Below are 17,609 nucleotides of genomic sequence, written 5' to 3'. Positions count from 1 at the left end.
GCGTTGCTCTTAAGGGCTGAGATTATAAATGAGTACCACCAGGTCCAATAAAGTTACATGTTTTAAGACAGATATAACTGACCCTCTTTTGGAAGATGTTGTAACAAATACACATAGAGCCATGTTCTAGAAGGTTTTAAAATATATATTCATAAGACTACTCAAAAATACTTGCATAGAAATAGTTAACAGCCATTGTGTTCAACAAGTTTTTCCATTGGGTGAACTTAAACAGCAAAAAGAAACATAAGAAAATAATTTCATTAACACAGCAAGCAAAATATAACAAAAATTATTACATGGGTACTCAGTCTGAAATATGACAACTAAATAGCATCTTTGACATGTTCTCCCACATGGCTGGAGGCCATAGCACTAGTCTTCACGGTCTATACCACTATGAAACTGAATACAATGAGAGAGGAAGTGGGCATCAATTCAGAACCAGAGTTTAACCTTCTAACTCGTGCCACTGAAAATAAGGGAGCAAATTTGACTTCTAAAAATATGCTATTCACCACCGAGGACCTACTTTTAAAATTACAATTTAAAAATCTTTCTATGGTTTGCTGTCATCTCTTTCCTCCCATCATCAGCCTAAGTTCTTGCAGCATATGCTACAAGACCTATAAAAAGAAAAAGCAGAAAGCCACACTGAAATCCTCAGACAAAACCACGTGTCTTCTTCTCTCCACTTCCCAGAACCTCTGGTCACCTACCTCCTCTGCAGAGAAATTTCTCTCTTAACCAGTAACAGAGACCTTCACAACACAAACGGCAAGGTCAAAAAACATCCTTTCCAAAAAGCAAATTGATGTGAGATTTCCTAAAAGTCACAGGAATCAGACAGTGGAGAACCTGGGCTTTTCATAAATCTAGGATAGTCCCACTAGGCCAGTGAAACTCTTCCTAAAACTAGGAAGACTGTGGTATTTTGAGTATAAGTGTCTTTAAGTATTTTCTGCCTTAATTACTAACATCTCCCTCCTACTCTCTCTAACAGAGCCGTGCGGTTTTTTGTTTTTGTTTTTGTTTTTTTAATTGTTGAATTCGACCTTCTTCTTCAAGATGACAAATAGTTCATTGTTCTGCCCAGTTTACAGAGATCTGGAGCCATTTACGTATTTCTTTTATTTAGTTTTCCTCATTGGAATCATAGGAAGTTGTTTCGCAGCCTGGGCTTTTACACAGAAAACCACACAGCACAGGTGTGTGAGCATCTACTTAATTAACTTGCTCACGGCTGACTTCCTGCTCACTCTGGCAATACCGGTAAAAATTGCTGTTGACTTGGGTGTGGCACCCTGGAAGCTAAAGATATTCCACTGCCAAGTGACGGCCTGCCTCATCTACATCAACATGTACCTGTCTATTATCTTCTTAGCGTTTGTCAGCCTTGATCGCTGTCTCCAGCTAACACACAGCTGCAAGATATACCGAATACAAGAACCCGGATTTGCCAGGATGATATCAACCGTCGTGTGGCTCATGGTCCTTCTTATAATGGTGCCAAACATGGTGATTCCCATCCAGGACATCGCAGAAAAGCCGAGTGTAGGTTGCATGGAGTTTAAAAAGGAGTTTGGGAGAAATTGGCACTTGCTCACAAATTTCTTATGTGTGGCAATATTTTTAAACTTCTCAGCCATCATTCTGATATCCAACTTCCTTGTAATTAGACAACTGTACCGAAACAGAGACAACGCAAACTATTCGAGTGTGAAAACAGCTCTAGTCAACATTCTTTTGGTGACAACTAGTTACATCGTATGCTTTGTCCCTTACCATGCCGTCAGGATCCCATACACCCTTAGCCAGACAGAGGTCATATCTGACTGCCCGACTAGAATCTCCCTCTTCAAAGCCAAAGAGGCCACCCTGCTCCTGGCTGTATCCAATCTGTGTTTTGATCCAATCCTGTACTATCATCTGTCAAAGGCATTTCGACTAAAGGTCACGGAGACTTTTGCTTCATCTAAAAAGACCAAGGTTCAGAAAGAAAAATCGGGATCTGAAAATGAGGTGTAAAATACAGGGTTTTGCGTATTACTCCTTCTTCCTGACTGGGCCATAAAGCTGGCCCCAGTTTTTAAAGACAAAAGAAGATTCTAAGATGTAAGAAGATACTTTGTAATAATAGCAGCTGGTAAACAGGGACTGGTTCATGTACCAAGTCCTGCACTCTCACTGTGGCTGATACTCTTTAGCACAAATATCTGTATAGGAAAATTAACAAAGCATGTTCAAGTAAGGTCAGCAGTAATGATCAAAGCAAGAAGAGCCATGGGAGAGGCCCGGCGACTCATTTCAGTGCCTGGAACTGACCCCTTGATGGAAATGTGTCAAACAATCTGTGTCTAAGTGGCCAGCAGGCCCTTCAGCAACACAACCTTAAAGGTTTTCAGCCACCTAAAAAAATAAAAACACCAAAACACCTGCCTTGTCCTTTTTTAAAAAAAAATCTATCTCTTTAAAAGGTAGTAACATGTTTAACATCTAATTTTGTGCAGCACAGTAACAACTTTTAGTTACAAAAGGCTAACAGTGATGGGAACAGTGGGTCACGCTGGTTAACTCCAACACGCTGGAGGCTAAGACAGAAGGCCCATTATGAGTTTGAGGATAGCATGGGCTACAAGTGAACTGCAGGTCATCCTGGTGTATAAAATGAGAGCCTATCCCTAATTAATTTTAAAAGGTGGCTCCAAAAACATGAGTTTTTTAACAACATAAGGGAGATATTAAGTTTTAGAAGTAAAAATCCACATAAAAGGTATTTTTAAAAATAATACTAGGCAAAGAGTCTTAAAATAGACATATGGACTCATATACACTAGGCCATGCTAGGAACCAGTCTATACTGGGCCATCAGCAGTACAGAGTTCAACACACACACACACACACACACACACACACACACACACAGACGCCACATCAGATCCTGTTTGCTGCCAGTGCATACAGGTTTTGAGGAATGGCATTATGTAAAAGGCTTATCAAAAAAACTGGGAAAGAACTAATATGCACACACGAGATTTTAGAGTTTGTGGGGGGCGTTTTGTTTCTTTTTGAGACGTGATCTCTTATAGCTCTCTATCGCCTTGAGCTCACTATATATCTAAAATTAATCTTAAACTTCTGATCTTCCTCCTTTATCTCCCATGTTCTGGGATTATAGACACATGCCATCAAAATAAGCTCTTCCATGGGGATTTTTTTTTTAAGAAATTCTTTTTTTTTTTTTTTAAGATTTATTTATTTATTATTGTGTATACAATGCTCTGCCTGCATGTACACTTTTGCAGGCCAGAAGAGTATCAGATCACATCATAGATGGTTGTGAGCTACCATGTGGTTGCTGGGAATTGAACTCATGACTTCTGGAAGAGCAGTCAGTGCTCTTAACCACTGAGCCGTCTCTCCAGCCCTTCCATGGAGATTTTTAACATTACATATATCTACATGCAAGAGTTAGAAACAGGCCAGAGAGATAGCTACTCTTGTGGAGGACCACAGTTCAGTCCCAAGCACCCCACATCAGGAGGCTCACAACTGCTTGTAACTCCATTTGCAGAAGGGATCCAAGTCTGGTCCCATACCCTCTTCTCACCTCCTCTGGCACCAGGAATGTACATAGTACACACACATACATGCAGGTATGCATACATACATACATTAAATAAATAAGAATTAAAGAAAAAGCACTACATTTCAATAGCCATGGTTGTGAGGAGCAGTGATCCTGGGCAGGATGTGGGAGCACATGCCTGTAACACCACACCGAGACAGAAGGATCACAAGGCAGTGCAGATTGTATAGCCCAGACTGTGTGTGTGTGTGTGTCTCTCTCTCTCTCTTTCACACACACATACACACACACACACACACACACACACACACACACACACACACACACACGAAAGGGGGAGAAGGAGGAGGAGGATGGGAGGGAAAAAGGTAAGAAAAGAAAAGGGGAAGAGGGAGGGAGGGAGGGACGGAGGGAGGGACGGAGGGAATATGAATATGATCCTGGATGCCGAAAATATGTTTGATTGAAATGCTATTTTTATACGTGAAGAATTAGTTTCAAAGCCCTGTGTACATGTTCACAAATATACTCTTAGACTGAAGTAAATAACTGAAAAAGGACTAATTGTCTATTTTTACAAAGAAACTTGTAACAGCAGTTTCTAGAAAAAGTCAATAACAGGAACTCCAATCCGAATGGCATGTCTGACACCACATAAATTCTTGTGGGTTTACAGGCTGGTAGAAAGCAGAAACAATAAAACCTGAGATTTTTGGTGCCTAAATGACATTTTTTTTTTTTCTTCTGGTGATTAGATCAAAACAGCCAAGGAAACAGTATACCTGGGCTATCTTTGAATCTTTGCTCAAGTATCCCTCCATATGCTCTCCTTGGTCTCTAGTTAGGAAGGCAACATAGACCTTAGCAAAAGACCAGAACATTTTAGCCATATTTTTATATTCTTTCTTCGTGTACAAGAGGCAGGCAGAATCCTCCTAATAAGAAGAGAAAAAGACTCTCAATATAAGGTCAGTATTTTATTAGCTCATGCTTTTCCTTTTGATTTATTCTCAATTGTGCCCATTATAAAAAGGGACCTTAAATAAATCAGCAAGGGAAAGCTGTGCCATGTTCGCATTTTTGGGGGGCAACTTGACACAAGCTGGATTCATTTTGGAAGAGGAGAAGTTGAGAAAAATGGTCCCATCAGACTGGCCTGTAGGCAAGTCTATGGGCATTTTCTTGATGGTAGATTAATGTGGAAGGGGCAAACCCACTGTAGGCAGTGCCACCCCACGGCAGCTGGTCCTGGATGGTGTATGAAAACTGGCTGAGAAACCAGAAGGAGCAAGCCAGGAATTCCTCCATGGCCTCTGCTCCAGGTCCTGGCTTCAACTCCTGCCTGACTTCTTCCTTCATAATGATCCGTAATCTGTAAGACGAAAGAAGCACATTCTTCCTCTGGGTGCTTTTGGAGATGCGGCTATACCCAATGGAAAGCAAACCAGGACAAAAGCTAATAAAACATGAGATCAAAGGTGCCTTAGGGGGTAAGAAGGCTTCCTGTGCAGCCATGAGGACCTAAGTTGAGGTCCCAGAATCCACGTAAAAACCCAGGAATTGTCACTCACTACCATATCCCCTGCACCACAGGAGGCAAAGATAAGATCATCACTGGAGTTTATTGGCCAGCAGGCTAGTTCTAGCTTCAGTAAGAGACCCGTGTCAAAGTTAGGATAAAACGTGGTGGAGCAGGACACACTTCTGACCCCATGAATGCGTGCACAGGTGCACACACGCGCGCACACACCACAAATATATGCCTTGCATGGCAGCATAAGCACACACAAAATCTAATAAAAATTAAAATTAGGTCCTAGAACTGTCAAGGGGCAAGCACTTTCCTCTAAGCAGGTGGACAAAGCCATGCAAAAAAACACAACAAAGAAGCCGACTGTTGGTCGCACCCCAGACACATGGAGACGACAGACCTACAAACCCTGCTTACACAGGCCAGCACATGGACCTCCCAACTACTTCTGGCATCACTTCACTATACTTGTTCTACCTCCCTCTTTTGTTTTGGGTTTTCTTTGGGGGGGTGGGTTGTTGATTTTCATTTTGTTTTGTTTTGCTTTCACTCAGCTTTGTGTTCTTTGGAGTGCTTTCAGGTATATTACAAAGTTATAAAGATTGGACAGAGTTCCTGGACCCATTTCCCCTAGTGTTAAAGGGACCTCACAGGTCTATGACATGACATGTGCATTACCACAGAATTGCAGAGTTCATAGGGAATAAACTCTAAGCTTTAAACTCATTTATCTTATACTTAAAATTTTTCAACAAAGCCAAGGCATGATAGTTCATCCACGAATGGGTCAGAAGCAGCTGCAATATTATAAAGCCAATCTCTCTCCATTACCATAAATAAACTGCCAGATTACTCTGCTATACTGAAAACCAGTGATACAGAGAACCACAGAAAATTACTGATAATATTCTGAGATGAACAAAAAATAACTTTGTAAAGTTTTGACATAGTACAAGGAAAAAAACAAAAAAAGAATGAATTTTCATAAGACAAAAAAAAAAAAAAAATATGGACTTAGGACGTTTGAGGCATTTGGAGGCTGTTTCAAAACATCAATTATATTTAGCTTTAACAAAATTCTCAGCTTACTGACCAAAACGTCTAAAGGTGTCACCAAAAACAAAACAAAACAAACAAACCAAAAAAAAAAAAAAAAAAAAACAGGAAAAAGTTTACCCAGGAATTAAAAATGTCTCAGCTTTTAGCCTAATGTTCATTACTAACATCTAAAATACTGTTTTCTCTTCGAGATTAAACACTTCATTACTGACGACTTCAACACTAACTCCCCTGCCAAGCTCCCCTCGTGTGCTATCCAAGCCCAAACTCACCAGGCCCAAAGCCAAGTCCATCCCACCCACAACCTCTGTTGTCAGATCTATCTGCCAGTGGCAATGGTCCTCTTGCCAATATTCACATCGAGAATGGAAGGGGTACAGGGATGTCAAAAGCATGCCTGCCTTTTAGTGGACACCTGGGTTTCACCCAATTGTTTCACTGGCAGAGGAAATTGCGATTCGTAAGCCACCACCCCTCTCCTTACTCATTTTTCCTGTGCCCCAAAATTCTTAATCATCTGTAAAATGTCAAAAGTACCAACAGTCAAAACAGTAAAGGTAAAAAAAAAAAAAAAAACTAATCAGCAAATGACTTTCAAATTGAAGTAGGACAATCATTTAGACATTACGTGCAGTGACTCAAATCTTTTGCTGAAAGGACATTACTACAGGGAGGTGTAATCTAGACAGTCACTAACATCACACTGTAATGCTCAAGCTGAATCTGTACACTGGCTATATGATCCAAATTGTAGCCATCAGAGCAGCAAATGCAACTTTCACCTGACATCATTACAGGTAAGAAGAGGAGCCGGTAGATAACCTGACAAGCAACCACTAACGAACTTATAATAAAATCATTACGGTACACACCGATGAAACCATGACTTACCAGAGGTATAGGAAAGTGGGTTGCATACTGTAGGTGGCGGAGGAGGTCATAATTGGATGGAAAAATTAATTCTCTTGTTTTTTCCCTCTTTATCAGTTTCTCACCATTGACTGACATTCTTCTGCTCAAGGAAGGGTTGGCATTCTCACAGGCTTCTCCAGGCATGGGAGAAAAAATCTATGTCATGTAAAACAAATAGTGAACATCATAAATGAAGAGAGCAAAGCCAAGCCATAGTGCCACATCCCAGAACTTCAAACACAAGTGCTCGGAGTAGCTTTTCCACAAAACAGCTGATGAAAAAGATACGCAGAAATTTTATTAACTTCCACAAAATTAAAGCGCACACACACACACACACACACACACACACACACACACACACAAAATCTGTCAGTATCACCATCACCCCCTGCCCCAACTTTGAGAAAATGGGAAAATGAAAAACCACATGGGGTGGGGGAGAGTGGCCAAACCAACCAGAAGACTGGCTATATAAGCAAACTTAAACGTGTTATCCTCAAAGAGTTACATTCCCTCCAAAAGCAGATGCTTCACAATACTTATAAGATTAAGCCATACGCAAATGTTTTAAAATGTCCAACTAAATAATGCTTTTATAAATAGCAAGATTCATGAAAAACACATTATACTGAAAGACACTAGGAAAATACATTATCCATAAAGCTATTCTTTAGAAATTCAATACATAGAATGTCATAATGAAACTACATTCCCACACAACTTAGAGAGGATGATCCCAAAATAGAAGCATCACAGCCAGTCAGCTAGACCAGGAGGGCCACGCTTTAAAAAAGGCAACAATGCAACCCCACCATGAGGATAACTTGATGCAGGACATCACTGTGACTTAGGGTGGATGGCATTCACAACACACATGTGGGTCATTCCAATACATGAGGGAGGAAATAAAAAGATGGAGACAAGCTGGGGTGGGAACTGGTGGGTTAACTATCAATGAGAATCAAAGGTTGAACCTACTGGAAACTCAGAACCAAAGTCACTTTTAAAGTCACTCTTGTCTACTTCATCAAAAATGTTAGTGGTTCCTGAGCCGAGGCCCATGTGCGCCATAATACTGTGCTCCTGGTAATTGCCAGAGAAAGAAAGCCGTGTTGTAAATGTTGTAGTGTAAGAAACAGAAGTTGAAACATGACAGAAGAATTTAACATCCTGACTTGGCATCCCCAATATCTACTTCTCTTAAGGAACTGCAAGGCAACTTGAAGATGTGCACTGCTTTGAAGAGTCCCATGCATTCCCCTGGAGAAGACAAAGCTCTAACTCTTAGGATGTTTTAAAGGACGAGCACTGAGATTCATAATTTAGACCCAACTGGCCACAATTTCTTTCATTAGGCTATTTCCAGTAATAAAAAATAAATGAGAGACTTAAAGATCTAAGAATAAAAACTAAAAATGAGATGCTTTTAAAAACTAATAAATATAACCACAACTTTAAACACATCATACGAGTATCTGGTAAACTCATATTAAATAACCAAAATCAAGTTGTATTTTGAGTACTATCAGAGTCTCATCAGTCTATTTCTCACTGTCCCCTAAATCTTTTTATCTTGAAATCTTAAATATCTGGAACAATGTCTAAAATATCAGCACCCGACAGAAAATCATAGTCATAGCCACAGCATAAATTCCACCCTGTTTTAGAAACAGAAATTAAATTTTGCAAAGAAAAAAAATGTGTGTTATTAACAACAGGGACTTTCTCTTTACAAGGAGAGGCGTGGTATATGGAGATGCTCCTGAGAATGAAAGTCAAAGGAGTTTCACGTTTAAAACAAGTTCATTTGTGAGACACAAAATTAGAAGAAAATTTCAGGCCACACACATCTAAGGCTAAAAGCTTATCACTTTAATCTCATGAAAAAAATTTGTGATGTCATAACTTTTCATTAATAATACAACACACACACACACACACATACAAAATCTAAAAGACGTAAATTCCAAACGTCCTTTGTCAGTGGATGGGAGATAGACTTTGCAGAGAGAGAAAGGAATTAAAATCCAGTTGCCGTTCCATCACTAGACTGCCTGTCTGAAACTGACTCCCGTAGAGAAGATTACTTTGGGATGTGGTGAGGGCATCACCCACCCCCATCCCCACCCCTGACCCCCGACCACCGGGGCATACCTCCATCTTCATATCATGGTCCTTTGAATAGTGTTCGTCTGCATTCTCTCCCGCTGGTGACCGAAGCCCAGTGGAGGTGGTAACTGACAGATCTCCCCGAGAGATGAGGGTACACATATATGCATCATGGGAGAAGACATCGTGGCGGATAAACTCGCAGAAAAGCAGCACCAGGTTCACAAACTCTACCTTCTCACATTCACTGTTTGGATCCGCTAGGTGACAAAGAGATTGAATCAGAAATTTCTTGGCGAGGGGAAAAAAAAAAAATCCAAGGTTTAAGAACATATTTACATGGTGGGGGAGGAGGTCCCTTTTGTCACAGACCTAGGGGAGGGGAATAGGGCAAAAGAGGGAGTGGGGGGGACGGGAAGATACAAGTGAGGGGACAACAATTGAGATGTAATCTGAATAAATTACTTAAAAAAAATTTTAAAGAATATTTTTGCTACTTTTTATACTTTTATATTCAGTATTTCCTTTTGAAAAGTATAAAAGATGACAGGGGTGGGAGAGAGATAGGAAAGGTGGTATATGAGTGTACTGGCTAGTTCTGTGTCAACTTGACGCTAGAGTCATCAGAAACAAGCCTCAGTTGAGAAAAATGCCTTCATGAGACCCAGCTGTACTGCATTTTCTTAATTAGTGATCAATGGGGGAGGGCCCAGTGTACTGTGGGCTGGTCACCCTGAGTTCTATTAGAAAGCAAGCTGAACAAGTCCTTACGCAGCACCCCTCCGTGGTCTCTGGCACCAGCTCCTGCTTCCGGGTTCCTGCCCTGCTTGAGTTCCTGCCCTGAGTTCCTGTAGTGATGAACAGCAATGTGGAAGAGTAAGCGGTGTAAACCCGCTCCTCTCCAACTTGCCTTTTGGTCCTGATGTGTTGTTACAGCAATGGAAACCCTAACTCAGACAAGGAGTGTGACCAGAATTCATTATACATATGCATAAAAGTAGCACAGAAAAAGATTAGTAGGTTTTTTTTTTAAGTTGTATTCAAACGTTTACTGAGGCACTAATATTTGTAAAGCACTGACTGATAGACAGGATATTTAAGTTTCTTTTCAGGGTGTGTGTGAATGTGCCCCAAGTTTATTTGTATGCAGGTGCACTCAGAGGTAAGAAGAGGATTTAGGATACCCTGGAGCTGGAGTTGCAGGTGGCTGCCAGCCACTGAAAACAAGTGCTGAGAACTGAGCCTGGGTCCTCTGCAGCACAGTAAGTGCTCTTAACTGCAGTTTTCCCGGCAGCCCTGGTAGGCAGGCTTTTATAGTGCAGCTATAATTGAAATATGTGGGTCCTGTGTGCTAAACGCAATTTCAAGTTTGATGATAGTTGTCAGCTTCGACCTTTTCCAAACATACTTTATTTGAGGCTCTTTAATGCTTCTACCTCCCTTCCAGTCCACCTACCCTAGATGGGAGAGAAGAGGTTAATGGGAAAAGGAGAAGTAGACCTGGGACCTGGGACCTGGGAGCGATTCCCCTGGCTTAGTCGATTCCCCTGGCTTAGTCGGCAGGATTTCAGCAGACCAGCAATTCAACCAAAGTTGCTGCTGGAACCCAGAACCCCAAAGAGTTCTCTGAAGACACTCTCTAGGAATTTCTCGAAGTGGAGCAATGAACAGCCAAACAATACCAAGACCCCAAAAGCCCTGCCTCCTGTTTTGATTGTTTCAGATGGCAAAAACCAAGCCCCCCCCTCCCATGAGGTGGTTCATCTTCTAGTGGATAAACATCACCTGAACTCTCAGAAGTCTGTTCCCCATCTCACACTTGGCATCAAAACAAAAACATGTTTATATCCACTAGAGACAGTGGTTCCTAGAAAATAAATGACCATGAACCTCATAATGCAAACCGAAGCACGGCTAGACAGGCTTCGCTTTTATTACTAAAACAATTTATGACTATCTTTAAGTACACTGAGAGAGCTGCATATTCAGGATATATATGTGCACTATTTCAAATAAGACTTTATAACACAACAATTTAAATGCTAAGGAGGCAGGGGCAAGGCTGTTAGGGCTCCTGTTGTGGCTCCTCTTGACTACAAACTAGATGAGATTTAGAACCATCGTGAAAAACAAATGCTCTGTGCCTGTATGAGGGAGTTTCCAGATTGTACTGCATCGGGAAGAAACTACATGGGCGGGGGGAGGGGGTGGATCCTTCCATCTGGCTAAGATCTTGGACTGAATAAAAGGAAAATGAGGTAATCACCAACAAGCTTCGCCCCCACCCCACCCGTCCACCCCTCACCCCTTCCTCCTGAATTGGGGTACAGGATGACCAGCTACCTTGAAGGCACCTGGAGCTATGACTTCCCCAAATGATGGACTATGCCCTCAAGTGAAAATAAGCTTTCAGGCATTTCAGCAGAGCAATGAGAAAAGTAACTAATGCTAACTCACTGCAAAAAAAGGGAGAAAACCAGACACAAGGCCAGTAGTCGGCTCTTCGGTCTTTATTCTTTCAACTCAAACCCATCTGTGTAGCTCACGTTATGATTTTCACTACTGTAGCGACATTCTAAAGCTTTACATCTATACCTTTGGGGTAAATTTAGAAAACTGCATGGTTAAATCTACAAAGCTAAAATCCTGGCACCATCGTTTTCATAAACACCAACCACCCCAAAACAACAAACTCATTCAAAAGCCCATGTGCTTGGTTCCCTGAACACTGGACATAAGTGTCCTCTCTCCCGCAACAAGCAGCCTCTTCTCAGGGAAATTAACAGGGTCTCTATGATATATAGAAGAGACAAAGGACAGTGGCATTTCTCCCCCAAAGACAACTGAAATTTGGAACAAAGGTGCGCCTCCTAACAACCCAAGACAACTGACAGCTGCCAACTCCTGTGCCTGGCTCTCTGCTCTTAGGTTACCCTCTGCCCTCTTGCCTTCTGCTCCCTACAATGCAGTGGCTGCAACACTTGCACTCCCCAAGGCCAGCTGTTCTCAACCTGTGGCTCTCAACCCCTTTGGGGGTTGCATATCTGGTATCCTGCATATCAGATATTTGCATTAGGATTCTAAACAGTAGCAAAATTATAGTTACAAAGTAGTAACTAAACAACTTTATGTTTGGGCGTCATCACAACACGAGGAACTGTATTAAAGGATCACAGCTTTAGGAAGGTTGAAAACCACTGCCCGATGCCTCCATGTAATTCAAGGAAAACCTTGCTTTGTCCCAAAGATCCAAAGGGTCAGGCTCCTCTCAGCCAAACAAGGTCTCTCCTCAAAACAGTCATAATAACATGTAGTTTGCTATTTTACCTCTTTTCCACAAACTTCTCCTTGCCCTCCTCTACATATCAATATCCCCCTGCCAGTTCTGTGTTGTTCTGTATCTTCCCTAAAGATCTGTTGTATTTTTTTTCTCATTTGAATATATCAGAATAACAGTTAGCAAGCTACTACTGCTCACACAGGAATGTTTCAAAACTGCTCACCCCTAGGACCCCTAGTGGGTGGTTGTTAATTCCACAAACTCTCACTTTGCCAACAATAAAGTAAAAAAGAACATTAGCTTAAGGTGATGGAAACATCTAGAGGATAATGACGAAGCTGTGGCCACACCCATCATCAGTTCTCTGTAGGCTGCAGGGTTATAAAGGATGTGGTGTTTTATTTTCCTCCCTCCTTAAGTGTAAGAGTTAGAGATCAGAGAAGGTTAGGAGGCGACTCTACAAGCAAATCATTCCCATCATGGTGACAGTTAAAGACATCACAGTACACGCAACCCTCTGTTTGGGTAAGAGACTCTGAGAAACAGACACCAGTGCACCAAACACGAGGGTACAAGGATATTCAATTTTCACATTTTAAAATTGTTTGAATACTTCACTGGTTTTAAAGTAACTAAACTTACCCAATAAAAAAAATATTACATTTGCTTAGTGAAACAGATTATATTCAGTGCCAAGAACTTTAGATAAGATACAAAGAAGAGAAGGCTTAGCCAATAGAGGGCATCAGGGGTTGGAGAGAGGGGTGAGGAGGGAACCGAGGAGGGGAAATCCCTCACCCAAAAGAAAATCGTGTTCTTTACTTACACAGTGATGGAGCCTGTGTATCTAAAAATCTTAGCAAAACATTCTGGAAAACAGGCAAACTAGATCCAGCAAGAGATGCTGAAGAAATGGACTCTTTCTCATCGAGGACTTCTGACTCACCACATCTCTGCAGGTTAAAAAACAAACGAACATACGAACAAACAAAACAAGAACAGTGAATGAACAGAGCACCAGTGCAGTTCCAGCAGGTGATGAGTGGCCGGCTCTTAGGAACACTTCAACCCTTAGACCAATCAGAGTAACTGAGATCCCAGCACTGTCTGAGGACCACACATCACAGTGAATGTGATTTCTGATCAAGGAAACTACCCCACAATTCAGCTTGACGTCAGAGAATACCCGCAAAGAACACAATCTGTGTATACTTGGTCATTTCTGCCCTGTGCTGCCCAGTAAATCCTGCACTGTGATAGTGCCCTCTCTGGAAACAGTTTGAGCTCATGTCTGACCGTGTTCTCCTGCACTGTCACATGGTTATGAGTCTGATTACTTTGGGTTGGGTGACTCCGTCAGGAAGAAGCACTAAAGACTGTGTGTTGGGAGGCATCAGCTGAAAAAGCGAACGATTCTTCCAGACACATCCCCTTATTTATTGCACTTCACTAAAAGTTTCCTCGGCCCCTCGGAATCTCCGTGGCTCATGAAACACATCTAGAGAAGTTATTTTTAACGTCTATTTACCACAGAGGTAAAAAAAGATAGGAGATTAAACCAGAGTCATTTCCAGTCTTTTTGATATTTCTTTGACCTTTCCTATTTTGATCGTTTAGTCTTTAATTGGATAATTAAGAACATTATGTTAAAATACTAGTCAATCTACCCATTATTTGCAAAGGTCAAATGCTAATGACTCCAACAATAATAGAAATAATTACCTTGGCCATCTCTAAGAAATACATGTTTAGACATAGGCTCACTTCAGCTTTGAAACTGCTGAGTAAGCTCTGTGTGAACCTTCCCAAAATGCTACGTGTGTGCACACATATGCATGCATTATGAAATACAGAGAGAAGAGGAGACTGGTGTTAAAAAAAGAAGAAACAACCAAGAAGTGCCACAAATAAGTGAGAAATGCATCTTTAGTTGGTGAGGTCTAGTCAGTCACTACAGTTACCACAGGACAGTCTGCTGCTAATATGTGGGAAACAGCAGTGAGAAGCTTTCTCGTTTACACTGTACATGGTCGTCTGTTCACACCTCCACACGACCTTCAAGTTCTAATTTCAACAGTTGATCTTTTGTTCTTGAGGAGCACAGCTTTGGCAATACGAGAGAAGACATCTGACAGGCCTCTTCCCATTTCACTTCCCGTCATTTCACAGGAAATCACTGGCAGCCTTGGAGAGAGCCAGGTTCATCCATCCATGCCACTACTCTCGGGAGGCCAGGCCCATAACCGTGACCAGGATGGGCAAAGGTCACTGCTGTCAAACTCACACTCAGGGAAAGGCAGATTCTAACCCATAAACACATCGGCTACCTTCCCTTGTGGTGCGGCGAGGGAAACATAGGAAAATGGATGATGTGGCTAGGAGCTGCTGGGAGTGGATACCAATCTCATGGGGACAGCCGTCTTGTCATCACCTAGGAGATGACACGGTGCCTAAAGATGCTCCACAGGATGCGACACTTAATGAAATAGGAGTGCTCTGTAGAGACACTGGGCATTAAAATGTTCAGGAGCAGAATTTGCCACCCAGAAGGAACAGCAAGAGCCAATACTGAAGAAAGGGGAAAAAATAAATAAAATCTAAGTTGTATGTGGCGAGGGGACCAAACCAAGATTAGGGCTAGCTCTGTAGCCCGGAGGACAACAGGTACTATATAGGGAAGGGCAGGAGGGGCAAGGAAAGGGAAGCTCTTTGTGTCTTAAAAGGCTCTATCTACCTTAAGAAGGGGGAACTATAATCCACTTACACTCCTAAAAGCCCATTCTGGGTTCTGTGTACAGGAAGGAGAAGTACAAGGAGAAGCAAAACAACATAGGAGGCCGGAAAGCATCAAAGTAATGCAGGCCACGGGCCTCAATGGACCACACACATTCTCCATGGCCAGTGGGCTAATATTTACATGAAGGAAGCTCACATTAGGCTGAGTGTGGTGGCACACTCCATTAATTCCAGCACTTCTGGGAGGCAGAGGGGGTAGCACTTTGAAGTTGAGGCCAGCCTGATATACAGAGCGAGTTCCAGGCCAGCCAGGGCTACAGGGAGAAACCATATCTTGAAAAATCAAAAAGAGAGAAAAGAAAGAAAGCCCACTTAGAAAATTCCCCCTTTAACAGTAGCTAACGTTAACAAATGTTGCCTATGGCTTTCATTTTACATGTCTGAAGCCTTAATGATTCTACCTAGAACTAAATCATAATCTCAAAAAACAATAATTCAAATTGATATCTATGATCCCATGACCCTAACTAACTGGCTGTAGAAAATATTTCCAAGCCTGCTAATACATGGTGTGGCTTCCAAACATCAGAAAGCTGGGTTACACTCTATACAAGTTTACATGTGTTTATTGCTGTTTCATGAACATCAGTCGCTGAAAATTGGGTTTCTCTGTTTTTATCAGATGTTAAACTTAATTTTAAAATATACAGCTCTTATTTATTCTAGAACAGGAATTATTGTCCGTGTCTCTTTAGATCCTACTATGAGTCTTGAGACAATGATGGCCCTTCCACAGCTTTCCCAAGCAAGATAAACAAAGCTCATACAATAAAGACAAAAGGAAGGTATCTCTCCTTGCAGCAGTGTATTAAATGATGTCATGCATAAGAAAAGAGACAAAGGGACCTACCTCTGCCTCAATCTCTGCTTGCCTTTTCTCCAAGAGTTTCGCCACAGCCATGGCCCTGTGCTTTCCAGACCGCTTGCAGCTCACGGCCCATTCACACAACAATGTCACCACAGCTTCATCATTGGGGGCAACCTAATGACCAAGAGAAATGTACCAACCATATCACGTTAATGCAAGCAAAGGACAACATGACCCTTAAAGCTTTGTTCCCAAGTTTTTCTAGCAGAGTGCTTTCAAATCATTTTAACTTGAGTAGAGACGTTTAAAAAAAAAAAAAAAAAATCCTCAGCCATAAAAAAAGAAGACATTCCAAATTCATCTGAGTGTGTAACAACAATTCCAAGAGAACCAGAGATTCCTTAAAGAAAATGACCACTGAACTGCAAGAACAGCTGTTACGAAGTCCACATACTCAACTCCACTGTTGAGGAGGGTCAGAGGGTAGATAGGATTCATTTGCCATGTAATCCTATCGGGCTGCATGACAGAATGACCAGCAAGAGATTGGAAGAACGAAACCAGAGGGAAGGCTGGACTACTGATGAAGCAGGCATAAGTCATTACACCATGAACAACAGCCATGGGGAAGGGAAGCCAAGCATCTGAAGAAGCAACAACTGAAAGGGGACCAGGGCAGCCCTGCCTACATGCAGAGCACTATCAGTTCAGGAACAGACTGAGATGCACTTCAGGGACCCAGGGGACGTGTCATAGCTGGTGGGCTGGAGGGATGACAGAAGAAAGATTGGGTTTCTATGTCATGCCTTGGCTTTACAGCATCCATGCCAAGCCACAACATACAGGCTACAAGACTGTAGTATTTCTCATGAGCATAAGCATTATGCTAGAAAAGACAGATGGCCACCATATTAGCACTTCAACACAAGGCTAGACATGAATAGAGCGTGTGAGCTGGAGCAAGGTCATGAGGACAATCCCAGGAAGCATAGGCACACACATGATCACAAGCCTGTGGACCCTAAGACATATGAGGCATCCAGAAGAAAAATGGAGGAGTAGCTGTCAACACTAGCAAACACTTCAAATCCTAAAAGTCAATTTACTCTGACACTCCATTTAAAAAACTGCCTTCCCTTTCCCAGCAGGAACCAACTGCACAGAGCTTCTTGGTTAGGGGCAGGACTTTGTGTCCCACTTCCCTTTTCAGCACTGGGATTTGTATGTGGCTTCAACAGGTGCAGCTTTTGGACATGCTGGCACCACTTCTATGAGTTCCTGTGTGCATAACTGTTTCTCCGAAGTCATCCACCACCGCTGGTTCTTACAATCTTTCAGTCTCCTCTTCCACACAGATCCCTGAGCTTATGATGAGGGCTTTAATGAAGACATTCCTTTTTCGGACTGACTGCTCCAAAGTCTCTCACTCTCTGCATATTGTCCAGTTGTGGGACCCTATGTTAGTGTCCATCTATTGCAAGAAGAATGTTCTCTGATTTGGGCTGAGCAAGGCACTCATGTA

The 17,609-nt window shown here is 42.0% G+C and overlaps 2 protein-coding genes across 2 annotated transcripts in view; one reads left to right on the top strand and one right to left on the bottom strand.

Moving 5' to 3' along the window:
* Med12l (mediator complex subunit 12L) overlaps nt 1-17,609 on the bottom strand; it is a 309,618-nt gene that overhangs the window by 212,122 nt on the left and 79,887 nt on the right. The window contains exons 11-15 of the mRNA XM_051157205.1: nt 16,130-16,261; nt 13,310-13,436; nt 9,249-9,463; nt 8,073-8,177; nt 7,071-7,247 (exon numbers count right to left, since the gene is read on the bottom strand). Coding sequence (XP_051013162.1) covers nt 7,071-7,247; nt 8,073-8,177; nt 9,249-9,463; nt 13,310-13,436; nt 16,130-16,261 — 756 coding nt within the window. The remainder of the gene's footprint in view (nt 1-7,070; nt 7,248-8,072; nt 8,178-9,248; nt 9,464-13,309; nt 13,437-16,129; nt 16,262-17,609) is intronic.
* Nucleotides 1,038-2,105, top strand: Gpr171 (G protein-coupled receptor 171). The gene has a single exon (XM_051157204.1). The coding sequence runs from the start codon at nt 1,069-1,071 to the stop codon at nt 2,026-2,028; it is 960 nt and encodes a 319-aa protein (XP_051013161.1). The 5' UTR covers nt 1,038-1,068; the 3' UTR covers nt 2,029-2,105.

This window comes from Acomys russatus, chromosome 15 (assembly GCF_903995435.1).
Source record: "Acomys russatus chromosome 15, mAcoRus1.1, whole genome shotgun sequence".
Classification (NCBI taxonomy): Eukaryota; Metazoa; Chordata; class Mammalia; order Rodentia; family Muridae; genus Acomys; species Acomys russatus.
Note: the sequence above shows the minus strand (reverse complement) of the source record. Positions and strands in the feature narration are given on the sequence as shown.